The sequence below is a fragment of the Electrona antarctica genome, assembly GCF_951216825.1.
Source record: "Electrona antarctica genome assembly, chromosome: 7".
NCBI lineage: Eukaryota > Metazoa > Chordata > Actinopteri > Myctophiformes > Myctophidae > Electrona > Electrona antarctica.
In genome coordinates, this window is record NC_136812.1 from 38839906 (window position 1) to 38859731 (window position 19826).

At 39.4% G+C, this 19826-nt stretch overlaps 2 protein-coding genes across 2 annotated transcripts; both read right to left on the reverse strand.

Moving 5' to 3' along the window:
- Nucleotides 1-247: 247 nt before the first annotated feature.
- On the reverse strand, nt 248-10781 carry mknk1 (MAPK interacting serine/threonine kinase 1). Its single transcript, XM_079506251.1, has 14 exons — nt 10659-10781; nt 8506-8562; nt 7638-7740; nt 7162-7260; nt 6950-7047; nt 6162-6241; nt 5938-6011; nt 5719-5823; nt 5571-5626; nt 5137-5232; nt 4153-4347; nt 3296-3460; nt 3034-3077; nt 248-2401 (listed from the first exon to the last, which is right to left on the reverse strand). Exons 1-14 carry the CDS (start codon nt 10704-10706, stop codon nt 2158-2160), a joined length of 1464 nt encoding a protein of 487 aa, XP_079362377.1. The 5' UTR covers nt 10707-10781; the 3' UTR covers nt 248-2157.
- Nucleotides 10782-11152: 371 nt separating this feature from the next.
- mob3c (MOB kinase activator 3C) lies at nt 11153-19826 on the reverse strand. Its single transcript, XM_079505239.1, has 4 exons — nt 19624-19826; nt 16524-17118; nt 15221-15423; nt 11153-12454 (listed from the first exon to the last, which is right to left on the reverse strand). Exons 2-4 carry the CDS (start codon nt 16939-16941, stop codon nt 12425-12427), a joined length of 651 nt encoding a protein of 216 aa, XP_079361365.1. The 5' UTR covers nt 16942-17118; nt 19624-19826; the 3' UTR covers nt 11153-12424.

Below are 19826 nucleotides of genomic sequence, written 5' to 3' on the forward strand. Positions count from 1 at the left end.
TAGCCAGACAGTGACTGTTCTCTAATGTGTGCACTCTCACTCCATTCCTGCCTTGCTTGTGTGAATCCCCTTTGTTGCTATAGGGATGGAGTGACCATGGCAACTGGGTGAAATCAGGGATGACTTGTTGACATTATCAGGCAACAAAGTTAATAGGATGAGGGAAATAAATGCTTACATCAGTGACACCATTAAAATATATATCCTCAAGGTGTAAGGCAATCAAGCTGGCTCCAATAGATCAAAAGCAAAAATATATAAAAGTTACATAAATTCATAGCTCATGGTCATGATCATTCACAATGTGGTGGAAATCAAAGAGTCTTGACATGTATCATCAATTATTTCATTTGCAAATTCAAAACCATTCACATAATAAAACCATCATACACGTTCTAGTATAAAAACAAATCCCTTTGACTCCATTAGAATTGCCCTACCTTAAGCCTAATTTTCACTTTGTCATACCACTGCGTTGCCTGTTGAATAACGAATAACTGTTGTTTTTGGCAAGTGAGACATATTTCAAAGTGTTATAAATTAGGCTTTAGGCTCTAGAATATAAACTATATGCAGAAACCTTTAAGGGCATATCAATTTAAAAGCAACATATACTTGAACATCACATACAATCTAAAACATGTCAAAGTAAATGCCTAAAGTAATTCAGACAAGCAATACACATCAAAACAAGACACACTAAACGCATGCAAATCTATCTGGATGGTTTTAAATTTGTACAAAATGTGCAAAGATGGGGTGCAATTGAGGAATCTGAGGTAATTATGGTAATTATGAGGATAACATGTTATAAATATCAAGAGGTTGAGTTCATATTTCTTGACCCAAATTATTCACAGTATTGCTATATCTTTGCAAAGTAAATGGGTAACAGAAATAACAAGTCATCATCGTCATAACAAATCAGGATCAGATTGCAATAAAGATGGGAAGGCTAGACAGTACTAAATCATTTGATCAAATCCTGAACTTCTCAAACTCACATTGCATTCATCCACTTTCCTCATTCCAATACTTTAAGACCAAGGTTCTACATACAGTACACACTTTAGGAGAAATGCATGGTATTGCAACTAAAACTCAAAACATTAAGAACATGGAAGAGCTAGTTTCAGATTAAGGGAAAATCCAAGTCTGTGCAGAAGTAATGGACATTGACATCCCCCCAACCAGCATAGCCTATTTTCAGCCCCTGTGCACCCACTCAAATCAAATAAAGCTAAAGCTAGGCCAAAAAAACAAAATAGAAAACACGTAAAAAGAATCTCAAATGCCTAGAAACCTGTGCCAACTATCCAGTCAACACAGTTTAAAAACTGTTTTTTTCCCTCAGTAAACAGTAACCTCTACATAATGTAAGCTTAGTCAATTTTCTCAGATTGATAATAATACGCCATTTGCCATCAAAACAGGATTATGCTGTCCTGTAATGGGCCATGTCCACAGAAAGTGTTTTGAGTGGAGGCACAATTCGGATATCATGTGCAGAGCAATTAAGCGCACAGAGCATATATTTCTGCCAAACGATTCAAACTTAACAAAGTGACATTGATGAGGGCCAAAACGCACTGTTCCATTACAGTGTAATGCAAATGAAAAAATGCAGTATCCACCTTTTGTAACACTTATCAACTCAAAAACTGGCAAAAAAAAGAAAAATCACAAAAAAGTGCGGAACTAAACTATACAGCTTAGTAGCCACAGATAAAATGTTCCCTTAGTTCGTGCTCAATTACTCTGATGAGATTACTGGCAATAATACATTGGAAACAATGGAATCATACAGGAGTTAGGCAGATGACTGGTGCATTTAGTCATCATTTCCAATACTGTGTGGCTAATCCTGATATGGATTAAAAATGTAAAAAATATAAAATTTAAATAAATAGAATAGAAACTCACATGAGCCACTGCAGGGGTCAGCCAGAGAACATGGTGTGTGTGTGTGTGTGTGTGTGTGTGTGTGTGTGTGTGTGCGCGCGCCTGCCTGGACTCCTTGACACAGTTCCACACCAACTTGCATCACCCTTTAGTGAAAAGGACATGCAGGAACTTGAAATCAATAGAACTAGAAACAAGGGGGTTTACACACAAGCTGTTCGCAGGAGTACATCTGGGGTTTCTTTTTGTGTGTCATCAGATTGCGAGGTTCTCTAAAGCGGGCATGAAGTCGGGCATGAAGTCTGTGGTGCGCAGGGCGTTGGACTGTGCCCGCCTGCGTGCCAGTCTGGAATTGGATGGAGGGGAGAGCCTCATGGAGCATACGATGACCTCGCCATCCCCCTGCTCCTTTTCCTGCTCCTCGTCATGCTGGGATAGCTGGCGGTTAAAGGCGATGGCATCAGCAGCAAACTGGGTCAGATCTTTGGTGCTGCTGTTCCTGTTAATTAGAGAGCAGGGAGAAGATAATTTGTGAGACGGTGGACAAAATGTTCGTTGTAAATACTCCTTCCTTCCTAGCCATTGTCATTTGCTAGCCCTGCGATAGAAACAGAGGCTGGAACCCATATTTGTTCAAACAAATGTGTAAGCATGCACACACATGACCACCATGGATTTGTGATGTGCAATTGTGCATAGCTCTATTGAGTTCTTAAAATTCTCGACGAACCCAACCCTAAAATGTATGCCAATTACTCGGGCCGGGCCGAGCCTTGGGCTCCATGAAAAAATAAAATATGTATATAGATTTTTTTATATAATATTTTCGGTTCCGTTTGTATTTACATATTATGAAGTTGGTGCTGACTGGTGTTTCACCGTTACTCTATGACAGAGTTCTAAAATTCTGCCCGAACCCGACCAGAGTCTAAAATGTATGCCAATTAGTCGGGCCAGGCCCCATTAGAGCCCAGTTAGGGCCGGGCCTTAATTTTCAGGCCCGTTGAGAACTTTTATACATATCTAATTATTATTTGGGGGGCCCTATAAAAGGAAATCTGTAAGGAATCTGTGTTGGTATAAGTGCTTTATAAACATGTATGGTTATCAAAGCACATAAACATTGTTTACCTTTGTAGAAAATGAGGAGTTGGAAGACCTCTCTCTGGAGCATTCTGTGGAATTTAAATCACCAAAGTGTCAATGGAAATCAGGTCTTTTGAAACAGTTCGTAACTATCACAAAATAAAACTTGCAATGGAAAACAAAAAATGGAAGTACAGCACTGATACTGTGTATGCAAAAACAATGTAACAGGTTGAATGCCGACAATTTACGGCTGTCAGGCTAGTCTGCCTGACATACATTCTCAAACAGTGGAAATGACACATACCCCCTGCACCCAAGGGTGCATCAAGACCTGAGCAGCACTGTGGCGTAAAGTGGCATCACGGACCAATAGCTTGGATATGAGGTCCTTTGCCCAATCCGAGATGTGGGCCCAGTCCTTCTCCGGAAACTCATACTTTCCCTCCTGGATACTTTCAAACAAGTGGCTCTGTAAAGAAACAATATAGTGTTCAGATATCAGTTCAGATAACTTGTGATTGGCATTTCAATCATATAGATTCATGAAATAAAATAATTGACACATAAGTTGATAATGAAAATAATCATTAGTTGCAGCCCAACTATAGAAGGCAATAAAATATGCGTTGACAGGAGGCTCTAATCTCTGAGCAGTAAACAGGGGTGTACTCGAGCGAGGTGGAGTGCTGCTCCACTAGTTGTATGAGCTGAGAGTGTGCCTGCACATGTCATAAATGCATATGAGAACACTAAAGTATCTCCATTATGCAAGTAAATTGAATTAAATTGAATATATATTGTGGGTTAATAAATAGGCATACATATTTAAGCGGTTATCAATCGGCGATCACTCGCATGCGCGTGTATGGGCTTGCGTGTGCACGTGACGTAGCAACACATTAATTAAACACAAGATTTATATGAGAGTCCCGCCTGTATTAGACACCGCCTGATTTATACATTATATTGGGATAAACAATATGTTTGAGATTTCATTTTAATGTGATGGCGTGACTCTGACATACTTCTACAAATTCTCATTCTACCTAACACAAAAGCAAATCTGTAGGCATTTTTTACTTTAATATTACTTATTTACCAGGACATTTGAACTTTTTTGTCTTAAGGCTGGCTGTGTTAAGTAGATGGGCGATAGCGTACCTGGCAGGTCCTGCAGGTCTCTCCGCGGTCCCAGCCGCAGTCTGTGCCACAGTGACCTGTGAAGGGTGGACTGCCGCTCAGCAGAATATACAGGATGACCCCCAGACTCCACAGGTCACAGCGTTTGTCGTAAAATGACGCCTCATCGGTGAACACTTCCACCACCTCTGGAGCCATGTACTCTGCTGAACCACACTGAGATGAGAGGGCAAAACTACATTAGACCACACAGTACCGTTGCCATACTAACAAAGCATTGAGATGAGGGCAAAACTACATTAAACCACACAGTACCGTTGCCATACTAACAAAGCATTGAGATGAGAGGGCAAAACTAAATTAAACCACACAGTACCATGGCCATACTAACAAAGCATCAATGCTCAATCACAGTTTCATTACATAGCCCAATGTATTAGGCCACTAACAGAGAAACATTGGACAATGTATGTGCATGCACACAGCAACTGTAGCATGGAATTAGCTGCAGACCTTAAGAGTAACACGTCCTATGTTTCTTTTAAGCAGTGGTTCTCAAACCTTTTCATGTCAAGGACCCCCAAATTGATATATATATATATATATATATATATATATTTGGACATTACAAAATAAAAAAATACTCATGGGGTGAGTAATCGGTAGAAAATAAGTTATTTTTGGGGTGAACTATCGAGGAGAGTCTAGGTCTAGATCTAAATAAATGGTTTGAAATACAGTTTTCCTTGTCAAGCCTGGCATTTTATTTTCATTTTGTAATAGTTCTAAGTAGGCATTTATATTGTTTTGTACTACTTAAAAATCATTCAATACACAATTAATACACATCCTTCATCTTATAAAACACTGACGGGAAATTGAGACTACAGAACTGATTTATTGTAAAGGTACACAATGCAACACAAGCGGTCTGCACAAGTGGTCTGCTTCCAAGTTGTAACTATGCGTGGAGCTACTATGTTGAGATCAGGGTTGGTACATTACCGGTGTGGTGAGCTCTGGAGTCGTTATGGGCGTATATGCACTGCTCAGCTTCACCCCACTTCCCAAGTCAAAATCACAGATCTTTACTGGGGACACCTGTGTAGGAGGATGTGAAGAGCACAATAACTATAAACTGATAAATTACTAATTTCCTGCCGATTAGTTTTTGTGATACAATAACTACTTTAGCCACAATAATATCTTTAACCATTTAAGCCTAAACCCGTCGTACAACGGAAATAGCTGATCTACAAACTCACAGCAAATTACATCCAAACCCAGGCTGAGCTTGTAGATCTGATTTTATAGTGCCGTATAAATTAAGCATATAATATTAGCCTTATGTATTTTCGCCTATAACAACATGCCCAAAACATAGACACCAGAGTTAATGTGGTTAATAACAATTACAAACACAATCGTCATAATCTTACCCGATCAGTGAATTCACAAAGGATATTCTCAGGCTTGAGGTCTCTGTGGGCAATGCCTGTTGAAAAGCACAATTCACAATGAGGAATTTTAAATCCACAAATGTTTGCAGGTCTGTCTCAGGTGTAGAAGATAAAGTAAGCAACATACCTTTATTATGGAGGAAGTCAAGAGCCTGGGCGATGTCTCTGACCACCTTGCTAGCCTCCAGCTCAGTAAAGTTCTTACGATTTTGGATATGTGTTAGAATGGAGCCTGAGAGCCAAAGTTCATTTTTAGAGAAAAATAAAAAGATTACATATTATTCACATATTCATATTCACATATTATTTTGATAATGTATATTTATAAACACATTATGAGCCGTACCTCCACGCAATTTCTCAAACACCAAGTAAAAGCATGTGTCATCTTCAAAAAACTGGATCAGCTCCAAAATGTTCCTGGATTTGGGACATTTAGTATGAATTACAATGTGCTTTTCATGAATGAGGGGCATTTCATATGAATTTCAATGTGCTGTTCATAAATGAGCAATGGGCCGTTTGTGGAATATCACTGTTCATCCTCGGGCGATGAAGTCAAGAACACACCTGTTTCCTTGACATTGATAAAGTGTCTCCACTTCTCGGAAGACCCTGCCACGACTGTGGCCTGCACTCTTCTCTATGATCTATGCAAATAGAAATGTAGGTATTACAATTTATGCATTTAGCATACACTTTCCAAAACAGCTTTTAACCCTTTAGCAGTAAGGGGAAATACAGTGGACACATTGCCCATGAGATGGTTTGATCAAAGCCTTGAACTTCCACTGTTTTTTATTTATCCTTCACCATTCATTGATAACTTTATTTGGGATAACAGCGCATATTAATGAACACTCACTGCACATACAATGCTGTGTAAATACAAGAATGCTAGTTCATCCGTACTCCAGAATTATTAAGTACACAAAGCTCATGTTAGCACTGTTCATAATATGTATTATTATGTAGCCCAATGTAAACTTATGAAGAAAAGCAATTATCCCACTACACACTAGTACACAGCAAGACTGAATAAATGTTTTTTAATTAACATTTTAAGATAGAGGCTAAAGCTCACATTAGCACATCGCTACTGCTTCGTTCCAAAAAGTATCCATGCCATCATAAAGGTCCCAAAATGTGGTTCATTAAAAACTTACCAACCACAGACTAAATTTACCAGGATTGATTTGGTAATTTGAAATGGTAACTTTCAATGATTTCAATGTAATTTGAAATTCCCCACTGTGATTTTAAGATCTTTAAGTGCTTGAATAAATAATTGGCATTGACATTTTTATGAATCCAATGAAATATAAAAAAGCAAAACTGATATTGCAAATTCTACTTGCCTTTACAGCATACTCCTGGCCATTCTGGAGGCTTATGCATCCTTGGACTTTGGCGTATGCACCCTGACCCAGCATCTCATCCGTCAGCTTGTATAGGTCTGGGGGGGAAAAATGACATTGCGTAAGAATGCAGCAGGTGTCTTACATCATGCAAGCATGATCAGATTATTCCATTTAGCTACGTTCCTAATCTGATAATTTGTGAGTCTTACCATCAAAGGTGCCTGTAAAGCTGTCCGTCGCTCTTGTTCTCTTCTTCTTTCTTCTCTTTGCTGCATCTGGGATGTTCAGAGGCTGACTTTTCTCCATCTCTGTACCAATTAAAGAGCCCAGTGTGAACATGCATGCAAAATAAGTGAGTGTTAAAGATAGATTTTGCAATTTTAACTTGAATGACATTGTTCTGATGTGAGGAGATAATTGTCTGGCCAAAAATACCCAATGTCTTCTGTGTATTTGTGTCATCGGCCCTACATAAGCCTGATTTGAAATTATTAATTTGATCAATGTCATTTTGTGACGTCAAAATGTTGCTGAGAAATAGTGTTTTGCCATATAGTATACTAGTATCAATGCTCTCCTCAAAAACGAATGATTTGTGAAGTCTCCCTTTAACAAATCCACACATCATAAATAAACAGCACCTGGCAAAAAAGACATTGATAACAGACGACTACCCACGGCTGACCTGCTTGGCCTTGAGAGAGCTGCTGTCTCTCCTCTTTGGCCGTGCCATTCTGCTGGATCCCCTCACAGCTCTCACCCACTTGGCCCACAGCCAGGGTGCTACTCTGTAACAGTGACGAAAAGGCAGAGCGAGGGACGGAGGGAAGGAAAGTACGAGAGGGGCCAGATATATCATGTGGCGTGTTTGGAAAGGGAGAGAACGGACGAGAGAGAGAGAGAAAGAACAAAGTTAAAATATCAGTGCAACGTTATGACTTTCCAAAATCAAGTCAAAGCTTAGAGCTACCACCGAGTATAAGTTATAACAACTCTTAAATATTTGAAACTTTATTCTCATACATTGTTTTTTAGCTTATTCTTATCTTTCTACCGTCTTAACTCTTTAAAAAACATTTTAACTGTATCCAAATGTCCTTTCATAATGAGTTTCCTTTTCAGTTTGTACTAATCCTCTTAATGTTTTGTGTAAAGCACATTGAATTGCCTCATTTAATTGTGCAACTGTAAACAAATTACACCGATAAAAAATGCCCCACTGACCCATATAATTGTCCCACAATTACTTTACTTTCCCTATGGCAACCTGCCAAAAACAGCAGTGTGGTACGAAATTAATACTTAAACTGACGCAGCAGGCCTTATCTGACCTTGGCTATTCCCAACAGCAGACATACAAACACTGATAGAGCATGACTCATACAGATAAGCAACATCCGCATTTCACTGAAGATAAAAACTTGGTTACTGGCACCAGAGGCTACTCTATGTCATGAGATTATATGACACAACAGACAAGAGGAAAGCTTACAGGAAGTCACACATTTACCGCACAAATTACAAAACCACAATGTTTAACAGTGTACAACTACCTGGAGAGAGTGCTGGAAGACTTGCAACTCGGCCATAGTCCTCACCATACCTGCCAACTGAAATTCACACATTCAGTCATTATATATATAGTCAAGTGTATATGTGGGCAGGGCAATGCTATGTGCGCTATACATCAGCACAGAGTGACAGAAAAGAATTTGAGCAATGAGACTCTACTAGGTGTAACAGCCACTTTTCAAGTTTCCACATGTAGTAATCTTACTTTACACACATTTGCTCTCACAAAGTGTGCACTTTACATGTTAGTTTTGTACTTTTTAAATGTTGACATTTGATCACTTTTTGTACATTTTGTATTTTGTAGTCATTTATTTTATTGTGAACTATGAATTTTTAAATTCATATTTCACATCCTTGTATTTATTCTATTAATAATCTGTGGTGTAGGGTAATACGGGGTGGGGAGCAATGAGGTTATGTAAATTAGATCCCCTGGAAAATGTCCTTTTTCACAGTCTAGTGTTGGCAGGGGTATCGTAATGTAACATCAGCTAAACGAATTCCACATAGCTGCTTGAGTAAGGACTAAGTCCATCTCTATTCTCTTCCATCATTTTGGTTTCAGCTAGCGTTGCCAATTATCAGAAAATTCAAATAACCCAGGCTGTGTGTCCCTTTTTTTAAAACATAAATCTAACTGTACAGCTTGAACTTGAACTTGAACTGCAGCATCCATATTCTGGGGGGGAACATTAGCCAAAAATAGACTATCTAGTAAGTATCTACATGCTCACAACACCTTTTGAGCATCACCCACACAGTGACAGTGTGACACACATTCATACACTGATGGCGGACGAAACTGTGGCGTGCAAGGTACAAACCTGCACATTGGGAGCAATTAGGGGTTCAGAATCAGAGTCTTGCTCAAGGACACTTCGACACCAACTCTGGGGGAGCCCGGGATCTAACTGGGAACCTTACAGTTCCCATCTGGCAGATCTACCGGCCAATCTACCCCTGAGCCACTGCCGCCCGTGTCAATGAGCTCTTTTTTATTATTTTGTTTGGGTTCGTGTACATATTTTAAATATGTCTTACTTGTGAAACAGTTGTTTGCACATTTTATCATTGTTTGTATTCAGTTAATTGTACTCGTTTATCCTGAGTATGTCTGTCTGTTTAAAAAGGAGAAAAAATGAATATAGGATTAGGGAAGCACTTCATAAGTGTTTGAACAAATAAGGTATTTAAGGTAGAGTACAGAGACAACTCAGATCCAGCTTACTACAGGGTCAACCTGTACTATAGTGAGCCGTTTGAACTTGAAAAGATGAGTGTCATGTCCCTCGTCATCAAATCACTATAATGGCAAAACTAGCTCCAGCTGTGGTGGTGGTGAATCTGGTGATTAAATTATTCCAGTTTGAAATTCAAATCCAAAATCTGATTGGAATTGAATGTTGATGACCTGGGATGTTAGTTTGAAAAAGAAAAAAATAAAGAAAACAGAAAAAGAAGAATGAAAGAAATATGGTTAAGAACCAAATGGACTATTTACAGGTCTGTAACTCGGTAGTCGGTAGTGTACAGATATAACGAAATGGACCCGTTAATTGTACAATCCAAGTGAAACTAACGTTTTGCTGTGCATCAGCAACAGCTCTGTGGAAGTCATTCATTCCTGAAGTTCAGTATGCTGTAGTCAGCACATCACATACCGTTTGTAGCTTCGCTAGAAAACACAGTGCAACGTTTTCGGACAGATAACGTTGTTAGCTCCCTGTGTGTTTATCGGTAACGGTAACTGACACAATCAATCAAAGCCAACTGAGAGACCAATCTGTTATAGTGTCAGCAGGTCAGCACACCGCTAGCACAAACGTTAAGCTTGCATGCTAACAAAACGAGTCTAGCTTGTGTTAATCCGTCGCCAGCAATTCTACGGTACACGTCTTTTTACGTCCATTTTAACTACATCACAAGAAAAGGGCTGAAATAAACACACTATATGATTAGCAAACGTCACTAGATATAATGCTAGCCAGAATAATATCCATACACCCATATGAATGAATGGCTAACATAAACGCTTCAAGCTATTACAACGTCAATAAAGTTATTGCCCACTGAGTTTAGCTATGCGGTTGTTATTATTACTGGGCATTAAACGATAATGAAGTCATCTAACCTTGAATGTGTGTCCAAACTGGCCAAAATCCTCCGTCATTAAAGCCATCTGGTGGAGCAGCAGCTGATGAAAGGATCCATGAATAACAACAAAACTATGAGAGGAGTCAGGAGGGAAAGTACATAAACACACCAATGCCCCGCCCAGCTGCTACACGCTCACCACTGCCATTGGCTAAAATGGCTCTTTCATCATACTACTTTGTCGCACGCGCGCCGAAAATAGCAGATGTACAAGCTCACAACGCGTCGTGAACGCGACGGGTTGTGAGCTTGTACATCTGCTATTTTCGAGCTAAAGACTATAAAAAAAACTCAACGTCATGAGACTAGGCTCTCCACCACGCCCCCACTCTCCACACAAGGGGAATGTTTTTGACATGACAATGATACCCATTATTAAATATGAATGAATTGACGCTAAAACAAGTAATACAAACTCACCAAACCATATAGCACTGGTTCTCAACTTTTTTTTAATTTCAAGAACTCCAATCACTGTAAAAATGACTGAGTTTGCCACCAAATAGACCCATTTGTTTCCATTTTGTGCACTCTCTGAATTACAGACCAGAAGGGTCCAATTGGATTCTAATAATACTACTAACTTCCCCTGGGGCCTGGGGGTCTCTCTCCGGACCCTTTTGAGTACCACTGACATGATTCACCAGACAAAAAAAAAAGAGGCGGAACATCTGTGGTCCCTAGCTGTCTACTTTTAGTTTGTTCTGGAATGAGCTGGCTACAGCTGGCAGTCTCTTGCCTTGGAAGTTGAAACTGTCTCTTGATACTACCGTAGATAATAGGCTTACGGCCTAAAACATAAGCAGTTCTGTTAAAAAGAAAAAAAAGAATATCACAACTATATCTTGTTGATATCTTGTCTTCAGTACTACTGACACTGTGAGGCAGTTTGGGAAAACAAGGTCATTTTTTTAAGGCACCTCAAGGTGTATTATGACATTCTAAATTTTTTGCCTGAATTTCGGTCTATCAAAAGAACGAACTAAGAAACAAAGGTATCAAGGAACAACAAAACAAAATAAGGCTCAATATAAAAAAAAACAATAAGACATGCACAAAGAACAAACAATTCATCAATGTAAAAAAGTATGGTTAAAGTGTATGGTTAATACACAATAAAATGCTGAACATTATTATCAAATCATCACACAATGATGCAAGACTATAAAGCAGTGGTTCTCAACCAGTGGTCCCCAGCTAAATGATGGAGAGTTGGTAACCAAATGGACCCTTATATATCGTTAACTCTTGATCCGTACGGGTCCATTTGGTTTCATTTTACACTCTCAAGAGTTACATTATTGTTAAACATCTACACAAGAATTTATATTTTGATCAACGTTTGCCAACAGCATGGAATTGTGGACAACATCTTATCCAACGATAACAAAATATTCTTTAGTTTGGGATCTGCAAGGCTAAATCTCATCAAATGGTGGTCCGTGGCTCAAATGCAGAATAAATAATGGACCTTGATATGAAAAGGTTTGAAAACCACTGCTCTAAAAATATCTTAAGGGGCCACAGTCAGTCTGAACATGGCTGAAACTTCTGAAAGTAACACACATGTGTTAAGATGAACATAGTGAAAATTTGTAGCCACAGTAAACTTGTAAATGCACCATCACGGCTCAAATCCTTTAACTGTCCATTGCTTTGAGCAATATGTGTCGAAGCTGATGATTTGTCAAGAGGCTCAGGGAATGTAGAAAAGTATAAACTCCATTGTCCAAGTGGTTCAGTTTAATTACATATCTTCTCTGTCATCGCTTTCTGTAGGAAATGAAGACAGAACAAAACAACAAAAACATATCCAGTTAGTAGTGATTATAATGAAATTCTTCAACTTTGTTTTCAATGACGATGACAAGTAGCCACTTATTTGGTTATCATGAGAAAAATAATTGAAGCTGTTCCCACAACTAAAAATAAGATTCTTGGATACCCAAAGTAGGAAAGCAAAATGTCATGTCGTGTTGTTGTGTCTACAAACAAGAGTTATCTTTCCCCAGACTATAGATGTAATATCCCATTAGGTTTCATTTTGCTTAGGGAATTGCATAACCTGTGGCTTATAATGATGATAGCCGAGGCTTTTTATTGACGCTTGGACCATTATCCAGCTGCGCCAACGTAGAAACACATTGGTTGTCAACGTGGGGTCCGGGGACCAGTGTTAATTTCGTCGACTAATACTATGACAAAAAATGTTCGTCAACTACCTTTTATCACTGATGAAAACTAAATGGAAACTAAATGAAAACTAAGCTGATATATATATATAAATATATTGACAATTTCGTCAACAAATAAAAACTAAAAAACTAAAACTAAAAGATTAGGAAGGGACTAGTGGACAAGAGATCCAGTATACGTCATTTTACACTTGGTTTGCTTGTAGATCTGCTATTTTCAGCAAGTGTAAAATCAGTCATTACGATGGCATCAAGGCCCGCCAAAATACATTTTAGTCAAATAAATCAACTGTAGATTTATTCGACTAAGATCTTATGATATTTAGTCGACTAAAACATTCCTGGTGACTAAATTGTGACTAAAACTAAATTAAAACATTGTTCCACTGTCTTATGGTCCTGTCCAAAATTGATGGAATTTTGGGGGAAGGTCGGGCAGGAAATACAGAAGATTTTGTCAATAAATATTGTACCAGAACCAAAGTTCTTCCTGCTCGGTCTATATCCAGAGGGACACAAGATAAAGCGTAATGAACAAATGTTTATAGATATATGTCTTTTACAAGCTAAGAGAGTGATAGCATTGACCTGGAAGAGGCCAGACAAACCAAGTATTACACAGCGGTTCAGGGAATTGTCTTTATGTTTACCTTTGGAAAAGATTACATACATTCTTAAGGACAAACAAGAAATGTTTCAGGAGGTGTGGGGCAATAAACAATAATTTGTCACATTTAATGGATGGAGCTGAAATGTAGTAGTGCTGTTGTCATTTTCTTTTTTGGTCATTGTTTTGTTTTCTTTGTATGAGTAATTTGGATGAAGCTGAATAGGAGTAGTGCTGTTGTTTTTTAGTTTTGTCTTTTTTTGGTTATTGTTGTTTTGCTTTCTTTATATCAGTAATTGTCTTGTAATGTTCATTGTTGTTTCTTTGTATATTTGTATTGTCATTTGTGTGGAAAAAGGAAAATAAATACATTGTTGGAAAATAAAAACTAAATGAAAACTATTCAAGAGGCTATGCCGGGGACCACCATGTGTCATTGAAGAGTTTCCAGGGGGTCCCCATGCAGCTAAAATGATTAATAGGAACCAAATGGATGCTTACGGTTCTGTAACTAAAATAAATAAATTTCCTGAATACTACTTCGTGAATATGTATTAGCACTGCAGCAAGGGAAGTTGTATTTATACAACGCAGTTTCGGGAGAAGAGACCTCCTTCCGCTTGACCTTAACCACTCCTCCCTCCTTATCAACCACTCCTCCCTCCTTATCAAACTCTCCTGCCTTTCATTATCACCCGGCCAATCCCCGGTGCAATCACCACAGCATAAATACACCTGCGATCTCTCAACCAAGTTGTTTGTTCTGCTCCACGACAGACCAAACATGGGTTGTGAGTACTGCACATGTAGATCGGCTATTTTCACTATTCTTCAAATTCGCCATCCTCCTCCACCCCAACCTCCTCCTTCCCCCTCGATTCTCTAGGAATCCAGGGGGGGCAGTGACGGAGCAGAGACGACCAACCGCTCATTCCGAGTAGAGCAAAGATGACCGTCAGCTCCAGAGACTACGCCCCTACCCTGAGTCTCGCCCTACCTTGGGTTCCTCACTCCATTCCGCATTCATTTCATTCTGTTTCAATAAACTATTAATCTTGAGCGAAGGTGTGGTCTCTTACTAGTGAACATGTACATAGCATATACCCAGCATGCACGCGTCCGCCTGGGTGACGGAAGACTGCTGGGCAGTGTGTACAGAGTTTGATGAGGTCAGAGCAACGAGATTGCTGGCCAGCTCCATATATGCAGATCTAGGTGATGATCCAGTCTTCACCATGTATGGTTATCCAGGGTAGGATGAGGTCAGTGTCGTGATCTTCATATATGGAGATGGCCGTACATGGTGGCATGACGTGTCACAAGGCGTGACCATATATGGAGGCGTTAAGGGTCTCCATGATGTCACATGATGTCATGACTCACAAAGTCAGATCTAAGGCTCTCCATTATGGATCGAGATGTCATGTGGATTGGCAACCATATATGGAGGTGTAACGGCCGGAGGCAACCATATATGGAGCTGTGACGGACGGACGGACGGACGGACGGACGCGAGATGCAGGATTTCATAGTAAATGCGACCTTTGGTCGCAACAATAATTCTGGAGTTTTGTTGAGCCGAAAGGATTATTAACCCATTAAAAGCGTGAAAGCATCTTCCCGTTTACATACACATTTACACTCAAAGTAGCACAATGGAAAGCGCTGAGTTGTATGTATCCTTTTGACAGATCAATCAATCAATCAATCAATCAATTAATCAAAGAAAGGTCTCACCAGGGGCTCTAGTTCGGAGTTCTCAATGAGGCTGAACTCGGAGATGAAGAAGTAGTAGTGCTTGTAACAGGTGTTGATGTGGGCTTCGGCTCCCATACTGCAGATGGAGTCGAAGTGATGGATGTACACATGGACGAAGACCCGGAAGAGACGGCTGAGGATCTTCTTGCACACTTGCTGGAAGTTCTTGGGGAAAGGAACACCTGTACAGCAGTGCAAAGGAAGGAAGGACTTGTCAGCAGTGGTTAGTGTGAACAGTACATACTTGAGTACTGTACTTTAGTAAAAACAACAAAAAAAGAGTATCTGTACTTTAATTGAGTATTTGTATTTTCTGTACATAGACAAATACTGTACTTTTAACTCCACTACATTTCTTTTACATTCTGTAACATCTTTACACTGGGTTAGGGTTAGGGGAAATGTACACATTTCAATTGATAGACAATGTAGGCCTACTTTGTAATTTGTACTTTTGAATATCTTTATTTTTATTTTTATCTATTTTTTAATACAGTATTTTAAAAAGTACTTTAACTTGTACAAATTTGACAGAGCAACTTGAGTTGAGTGATATTTGACCAGGTGTATCTATACTTGAGATTGGAGTTGAGTACTTTGTGGGTTCACCACTGGATCTGAGGCATAACCACAGTGGCATTATGGGTCATAATTACAATTCAAGTTATGAATATTTCATGTGATACCTCTTCTATCACACTTGCGACACCAGTGGGAAATCAGTGCCTGATACAGAATCTGACTTGTGTGAATACAGTGTAGCTTATTGCATCACTCATAATACACACTATGTAATGTACAGAGTATGCATGATGTGAATAATACATTCTCTATAATAAATACAGGCTGTCATTTCCAGCGTTGATGAGATACAATCGGCTCATTCATCCATTCAAACACTAATTAATGTCTCCCTACTTGTAATTAACCTTCATTTGAACTGCTGCTGCTTCACTTTGAGGCAGGATAGGACACACTTGTATGTCGATATCGTATAACACATACTGTAGTACAGTACTGTACTGTACTCACAATGTAAAATACTCAATGTTAATTTAACTCTAATGTTGTTCATTTGTGTGTTTGTGTTTAAGTTTTTTTGTATTTGTTACTCTGTTTGTATTTCTCAATTTACTTCTAGATTTGTAAAAAACAAAAAAGAATAAACAGAACATTAAAAAAAAAAAAAAAAAAAAACTCTAATGTTGTTCAAGTTAACTTCAGAGTTAACACTTTCTTTTGTACATCAAATGTGCTCAATGTTTAAGGGATTCACACACACCTACTCTAGTGGGGAAGATGTCCTCATTGTTGATCAGTGACTCTATCCAGTCCATCATTAGGTTCATGTACTTGAGGGCAGGCAGTTTAGTGGGTTTCCTGTAGTCATCCCCATCCTGCCACCTGTACTCGTACCGCAGACCCCCGGACATGATGGGGCAGGTGCGCTCTGTGCAGAACTCGCTTACCGTGCCATAGATAAGGTTAATGCGGTTGAAGAAGTCCACCACATGCACAGCAATCCAGTCATTAATATTCTCGCCCTCTGGCAGCTGAACCACTTTCCTCAGGTCCAGACCGGACTTAAGCGAGGCCTGGGCCTTCTTGTACAATTCAAAGCGTTGGGTGCCGGGCTCGAACCTCTTCCGAGGCCTGAACGTTTTGTCTTTGCTGAAGACTTGTCCAAGGCAGAGAGCCATTGACCTAATTGTGGCCCAGGAGATGAGGAGTATGTTTAGTTAAGAGTTTTGAGAACAGGCACGATTCCTGAGAAGGGTTCAAACCAGATCCAGCATTGAAGTCAGTTCACATGGGGTTGAAGTTTTAGAAGGGGTCAGATTACAGAGAGCTCTTATTTTAAATTGCTGCATCCGTCTCTGTGGAAAAAACAAAACAAGGGCAGGTCAGGAGAGGTCACATGATTGTTTCTCCCTTATCAATTCATGGCTTTGTCATGGCCAGCAGTAACGGATCAGGCTTCATGGACATAAAGTGGCTGAATCATAGTTGCAATGCATAAACAACATTGTCAGATTGTATACATAAGGAAAGCTTGCCTGATTTGATAAGCAAAGGCTGTTGATATCTTGGACCATATCAGCCATTTTGACATGTCGGTCCTTTGTCACTCTTCCTTTGATAGGATTTCATTCCTCAAAACTGTTTTTTAAACATATTTATTTAGACCTATATCTGCTTATACATGATTGTTATTGAAATCTGATCAATATACACAGAACCTGGGTCCATTGACCCATATGAACTAATTTCACTAATTACTTTCTGTAAATAGCTTTTAAGTAGCTTGCTCTGCCATGCTCTGTGAAACCAAAGTCCCCTTGACCATCACAAGACTCTCAATTGCTGCACCTGGAGCTGGAAATAGCCAGTGTGATTTAATAGTCAAATCAGATCAGCAGAGATATTCAATTGTAATTGAGTTTGCTGCATCTCACTGTAAACAAAAACGTATCTAGTAGAAATATTTAAACGGGGTGAAAATTATATTTCTTTGTTAAAATAAGTGTTAATTAGTAGTGTGTTTGTTCAGCAACTTTTATCTTCAGGTCTTTAGTAAACAGATAACACATTTTCAGGTCGGGATACCATTTTATGCATTTAGGTCGATAGATGTCACACAGGACAGTATATACAGGATAAACTAATTCCATTGGAACTGATGAAACAAAAAAAATGGAACTGGAACACTATAAAATTGATTGACTGATAAATCATTTTGCGGGGTTCATCCTCCTGATTGGACAGAATTACTGTCATGATCTGAAAATGTGTTTTCTGTTCTCTATAGAGCTGGAGAGATGGGAAGACCCCTGCTACTGAACAAATACTAATATAGCAGCAAATATTAATACCTGTACTATTAGAATATAGAGCTTTAACATTTTAACCAAAAATGATTATTATTATTATTATTATTATACAAAAACATTTCACTCAACCCTTGTGGCCATATCATGTTATCATATCACTACAGTAGGTCCACTCAGACATGAAACATAACCAAGTTATATAATTCGGATCTATTCATTTACTAGGGATGAATCCCTTCTCAATTGACATTTTGACATCAATCAAATATTAACAGTGGCCAAGAAGTTCTGAAATCAAACGTCTTGATTATCGTGAAGGTGAAATAAATTAATATTAGTACCTGAACAGTAGGCCTAATTGAACAGGTTTAAATGAGATCAAGAGGAGATGTTCCTTGAAATTCACATTTGCCAAACTATGATAAATAGTGGGGCTGTATAATGGCAGGCGATACAATAGTTTGATAATACACTCTCATGTTAGTGATAGCGGTGTTGATGTGACAATACAACTGTGTATCTGCATTTGTGACCCGTGTCCTGTTTCAAACAGCTGGACTGTACACTTCCTGTTTTGCTAAGGTTACAGACATTCAAATCACCACGAGTTTAGTGTATGTGCATTCTGTGGTTTAGGTTGGATGGAGTTGAGCATTTAGATATACTGTAGACAGAATTTGATGTGTAATGGAGGTATACTCCCTGTCAAAACGTTTCATAGTCTGCTGGAATATTCACCAGGATCTCTCACCAGTGGGGGAGCATGAGTAGCCTATGTGGTCACGAGACAGCTACAAATACGAGTGTATAGAAAGAGGGAATGAATAACACATTCTGTCCTTTATGATTGTTTTTCCACTCACCCTTGTGTAGTAAACTGAGGGTGTTCCATGGGGTTCCCAGCTAAATGATTGAGCATTAGGAACAAAATGGACCACTGCAGTTCTATAACTCTGACAGTGTACATATGGAACGATATGGACCCATCTTGTACACTCTCATAGTTAACTTAACACCCCGAATTGGACTGTGTACACTGTACACTTTCGATTAATTATTGAAGACCCACAGATCACTGATCATGGACGCTAGTTACTTTCACTTTGACTACTTGGCATGCATGCCTCAGCAGCCCCAGACTGAAGCATGTCTGAGCACGTAGGAGGAGAGTTGGCAGTGGCACTTGGCAGCCCCTCTGTGCATACTTTCAATAGAATTTGGTCATATCATGACACTAGAACACAACGATGGTGCTTTCAAGATCCTACACAAAAATGTGAGACAGAGTGAGAGAAGAAGAATAAGAAGGAGAGAGCGAGAGAGACAGAGAGAGAAAGAGGGAGTGGGTGAGAGACAGAGAGAGTGAGACAGACAGACAGACAGACAGACAGACAGACAGACAGACAGACAGACAGACAGACAGAGTAAGAGAATAAAGACGCTTGCACAGCAAACACAGTGTGCAGATCCCAAAATGTGCAACAAAGGAAGAGTCTGAGAAAGTAAAAAGAGGCTACAGAATGGGTGGAAAAGAAAATCTCTCCACTGTACCTGGCTGGAATCCCAGAGCGGGGGGCTCGGAATGTGGTGAGGGATTGTGAGGAAAGCCAGGGAGAATTCCGTTGTGAGACCCCTTGACTTTAAACTCCCTGCTCTGTCCCTTTCCAGTTCCTCAGTTGGATTACGCTGACTCCTTCCCCCGGCCACTAACAGCGACAGAGAGGCTCCAACAGTCCAACTTCTCTCAGCACAAC